The 5658-nt window shown below is 34.4% G+C and overlaps 1 protein-coding gene across 1 annotated transcript; it reads right to left on the bottom strand.

Moving 5' to 3' along the window:
* Positions 1 to 4454: 4454 nt before the first annotated feature.
* LOC148029882 (uncharacterized) lies at positions 4455 to 5399 on the bottom strand. The gene has a single exon (XM_087687327.1). It carries the CDS (start codon positions 5397 to 5399, stop codon positions 4455 to 4457), a length of 945 nt encoding a protein of 314 aa, XP_087543453.1.
* Between the last annotated feature and the right edge of the window lie 259 nt (positions 5400 to 5658).

Genomic DNA, 5658 nt, shown 5'->3' with positions numbered 1-5658 from the left:
TCTCAAAAATATTAAAAATTTTACCTACGCTCTATGTAACACTATGTGAAATACAAAAACTATAATTTCCTCCAATTTTCTAATCTAATAATATGTCCACCAAAGACACAAAACATGTTAAATCCCTTGATATACACCTAGCATGATGTGATTAGTGCAACAAGCCACAACCATGTGGCAAATAATCAGAAATAGAAATCCACACAAAACGAAAATTAAATCACATGTTTAAATCAACTAAATCAATAACCATAACAATGTTATTCATGTCACTTCTTTGTGCTTCAACCTATATGCAAGGAACAAACTATTACAATATCATTATATGTCAATTGTTATGAGTGTACCACTCAACTTTGCTCTTATTGATCTAATATAGTTAGCATGCAAAGGATCATTTTAGCTTTTCATTCTACTAAATATATTGTTTATAAACCTCTTTTTTTTTTGGGAATGTGAGAGGAGACTATTTAATTGTTAAGGTCGTTTCTTTATGCTTAGTTTAGTAGACATGTGCCTTATGATAAAACTAGGCGCCCCGCACCTAGACTCAGCTCGGCGCTTCGCGCCGGGGCCAGTGCTACATGCCAACTTTCTCCCGGCACTTCGTGCCAGAATGTGAAGCACAAATGTTTTAATTTGTTCACACATTCTTCCACTTATTAATGAATTAAGTAGTCTTGCAATTTTTAAACTTCATTATAAAATCTAATAATTCAATACAATAACATTGATTATCTCAACCGTAATAATTGGAAAACATAACTGAAGCAAAAGTGATTTTTAAATATCACTGAAAAAATTCCAACTATAACAAAGGTAAATGGAAAAGAAAGTATAAAATGTTTTCAAAAAGATAGTTGTACTGTAGAAAATCAACTATCGAAAAGAAAGCTTTCTCTTCTTAGATGAATTATCAACCGTGGATCTGGCACGGGGAACATGTGTGGGCGAAGCTGTGACACGCCCCACCCCAGATTATGCTGCAACTTCTAAAAACGAAAAAAAAAACTTTAGAAATAAGGATATTAAATTTATAAAGCAAAACATTAATTAATGAAAATGGTAAGTATTACCTGGGGACGTGATATGATTAGCTTTAACATTAGTAGAGCAGTTGGTGGAATTTGGATGAAACTAATGCAAAGTTACAAAACATGATAAATCTTTAAACTCCCATTTACTCCAGTCATTCGGTATGTGTCTAGTATGGGACCGAGATATGAAGTACTCAACATCTGTTTGTCTAACATAGTAGCATTGGATCCATCCAAAATATAAAATTTCTACATATAAAGGAGTGTTTCCATTAGTAAATCCATCATTGGGTAATCTTTCGATTATCCTAGCCAAAGTTCTTTGGATAATAGCATCCGTAGCAATAGTTCGCAATGCTTCTTGAAGTCTCATTTGATAAGGAGAGGCACGATAATATTCAAATACTGTTTGGGCCATCTATCAATAAAAATTAGAAAACATAAAAATTAGTAATATTGATCAAATTTTTTAAAAAGGAAAAAAATGACTTTACAATATTGAAATTAGAAGACCAATTTAGAAGAGAAAAAGAGTTTGTAATGCATATTGTATAAAATAACTTTCTACATGATAATTTCTCAAAACTTACTTTTGTATAAATGCAAACAAAATTTTATAGAAAATAAGTCAAACATGGTTCTATTCAAGGAATATAATATTTCAAAAGAGCATGAGAGATTAAAACATTTCATTTTTTGTTAAAGAAAAAAAGTTGAACTTACTTTTCTTTGAAATTTTCTTTGAAAACCTTAATACTTAAAAAGAATAGGAGACAGTAAAATAGTTCATTTTCTAAAAATATATGATTTAAAAATAATAAATAAACTTTGATGATATTGCACCAAAAATTTTATGCAAATATAATATGATAGAAAGATCAAATAACTTTTTATGGTAGAAATAATTTAAACATAATGTTCTCATATAGTAAAACAAACATACGTCTAACTTCACATAAAATCATGAATATCTATCCATACATGAGAGATATGATTAAAACATTAAAGTATTAAATCAGAGAAAATAAGGCAAACTTGCTTTTCATCGACGAAGAACTCACTACTGAAAAAGAGCATAAGAAAGTACAACACTACATTTTATAGATATGTGAACAAAGAAGAAAAAAGGGCTTTGATTGTATTGAAATAAAAACATTATGCAAATATAATATGAGAGAACAAACAGTACACTTTTGAAAAAAATAGAGGCTACAATACTTTCTGTAAAACTTCATTATATACAGTATTGATGATACCATTTACCATGTCCTCTTTCTCATTAATCAAGACTTTCAATCTATCCAGAGACTTTACTCTGGAGAAAGCAACATAGAGTTGACCATGAGTAAAGACTGGGGTTTTTAGATATATTCCCAAACATGATAACGTTTGGCCTTGAGATTTGTTGATTGCCATTGCAAACGCCAAACGGACTGGGAATTGCAAGCGTTTCATTGAGAAAGGAAGTTCCAGTGTAGTTGGGATGAAAGTTATCCTCGAGATAAAAACTCTGTCACCAATATTGGTCCCCATAATTATCTCTGCATCAATGACCTTGTTATTGAAAGCCTTGCATACCAGCCTAGTGCCATTGCATAAACCTTTAGAAGGATTCAAGTTCATGAGCAATATTATTGGAGCATTTACTTTGAGAAACAAGATATGAGGAGGAATACCTCCACCGAGGTCAACGGAATTTAGATATTCCACAGAATAGAGGAATGAGTTCTCCTTGGTTCTATCCACAGAATCAGCATTGTAGTATTGTTTAACCTCTCCCGGCATCAGCTGCAATGCATGATTGTTTATCATTTCCACATCATTGTTTCGAGGTGCAAGAATGGCACGTCCACTAAAGAACATTTTGTAATCAATTACACAATTCATTTCACAATAGACAAAATTGATCAAGTCTTCCATAGATCCTCCCTTTAACAACAATGCAGGTGGAATTTGCAATATATTATTAGTATGTGTCAAATCTTTTCCATCTCTAATGTCTTGCAACCATGCAACAAACTGACCCTGATCTGATGCGACCCGCATATTCTGTGTAAGTTTCAAAACATTGAAATATTGCCACAAATTGGAACAACATATAGCAGTACCGACAATATCCTCACGGGTACCCTTTGGTACAACATGCAATATTTGCCTAAAATCTCCACCTAGTAGAATAACTTTACCACCAAATGGCATATCACACTGCATTATATCCTTTAAAGTTTTGTCCAGTGCCTCAAAGGTATTACGATGCAACATAGGAGCTTCATCCCACAAAATAAGACTTGCCTCTTTTAACAGTGCTGCAAGATAACTTTGAACAGGTATATTGCATGTAGAATTATTATCTAGCTGCAATGGAATTTTGAACTTTGAATGGGCAGTACGACCATGTGGCAAAAGCAATGCAGCAATACCAGAGGATGATGTAGCTATTGCAATGCGACCTTGACTGCGAAGCTTTGCAAGCAAACATTTGTATAGGAATGTTTTTCCAGAACCGCTTGGGCCATCTAAGAAAAATGGTTTATCCAAACCACTATCAATAGCATTCATTATTGCCATAAAACAATTTCTTTGTGTGTCATTCAACAAAGCTTGCATTGTTAAGAAGGTATTCTCTTGTTCTACCTTATCATATAGTTGTTCATCAAGGATCAAAGGATTTTTATACTCTTCCATTGTCACCTCAGGCAATCCATGATACTCTGCCAAATTGTGACCATGTTGATCTAAAAGTTTTTGAATATGCATCAATGCATGATTATTGGCCTCATCTTGCATATCAACATTTTGCCTATTTTGCAAGGAGAGTTGATGTTTTATATCCTCTGTCAGCGGACCTAAGAACTCTTCCCATAGAGCCCCAGGTCGGGCAGGCGAACAAAATACCAAGATGGATGCAAATAAATTTCTTAATTGAGCACCAGTTTGCATCAATGCAGCTTCACGCAAACACATTTGCCATTCATCATCTGTTTCCAACATTCCTTTTGCAATGCAAGCCTCCTTAAAAGTTGAATATACCACATTATCAACCATACACAATGCCTCAAAGGATGTGCACCCCTTGCATACAGTGAGTAGTAGCCGCAAATAGTATTTTTCTCCACACGTAGGTGAAACAAAGTATATTCGACCACATGTGTTTCCTTGCTTTCTCTTTGTCCACATTTTTTTGCGTGCATTCCAAACCCAAAACATTGGAAAGTCTTGATAGAGAACAGTGTTAGCATCAGGGTGCAAACGATTGCATGTAAACCATTCTGTGAGAGTTGTTTTTTGAGCATTTTCATTTTGCACCACATCACGTATGTTATCAGAGTCACGAAAGGAAACAATATTCTCTCCAGGTAAATGTATTTGAAATCGTTGAATATCGGGTTTCTCATCATGAAGTTTGAATTCAAATATTCACCAATATGCTTCAGAAGCTGAAATATATTGTGCATCTAAGTACCTCTCAATCTCATCAATATTTTGTGCATCAATATTTTCTGTGTCAATATCATTGGATCCGGAACCATGCGTACTTGTAAACCGAATGGTTGCTTGATCATGGCCCTTATATACATATTTATACAAATATTTGACAACTGCAATTGTCGAGCAAACCTCAACATTTATGTGAGTACTATACTTGGAACTCAAATAAGGATTGTAAGGCACTATCCATTGGTTATCCAAGAGGTTACCATTAGCATTATGATTTCTTCCATCCTCTCGACGTCTATATAAAGGATAACCAGATTTATCAACTATAGTTGTATGTATAAACTTTTTTGGATAATCCTTTATACACTTTCCGTCCACCATGCAAGCACTTTTTGGATTGAACTCACCACACAGACCATGTATGTTACATTTAGTAATAATTCGATACAAATCCGAGAACCTTTCCTTATTAGGTAGCTCAGTGCACACCAGTCTATCATAATGACGTGCTTCTAGTGGCTTAAAGCGTGGTTCTAATATCAAGAGCGTATGTGAATGAGGCAAGCCTCTCTTTTGGAATTCTATGATGGACACATATCCAACAACTTTACCAAACAACTCCTTTTTCACTATCGACTGCATCATGTCCTTATGTTTCAAATGAAAAACTCTAGCAGTTAAATCCGATCGATCATGTGCAGTTTGACCAGGCAACAAAGCATCTGTAATTTCAGACCACTTAGGATTGCATGTCATGGTGATAAACAAATCAGGTTTACCTTTGCTACGCACAATCGCCATAGCATCTTGATATAATTGGTACATGAATCTTGGTCCACCTATAAAGCTAGATGGCAATACTATTCTCCTGCCCACACCAATCCCAGCGATATTAGTATCAACTGCATCTGAACCATTGACCATATTAGCCAATCCCCTATACATTTCAACTCGCAATGTTGCTTGATTACGATGACACCAAGCCAATCTACATTGTTCAATGCTACAATAAGCATCGACAATGTATTGTTGTAGCAAGCGACCACCACGCAAAAGACATGCATTAGTATCATCTCGAATCTAAAGTTGAAAAGCGTAATATTGCATTTGAGTGACACAATCTTTATTTGCAAGATTATTGGCATTAATATGATCATCCATAAATGCATATGGAACTTTAGTA

This window comes from Lygodium microphyllum, chromosome 10 (genome assembly GCF_053477565.2).
Source record: "Lygodium microphyllum isolate KBCC chromosome 10, Lygodium_microphyllum_v1.1.10, whole genome shotgun sequence".
Taxonomy (NCBI): domain Eukaryota; kingdom Viridiplantae; phylum Streptophyta; class Polypodiopsida; order Schizaeales; family Lygodiaceae; genus Lygodium; species Lygodium microphyllum.
Note: the sequence above shows the minus strand (reverse complement) of the source record. Positions and strands in the feature narration are given on the sequence as shown.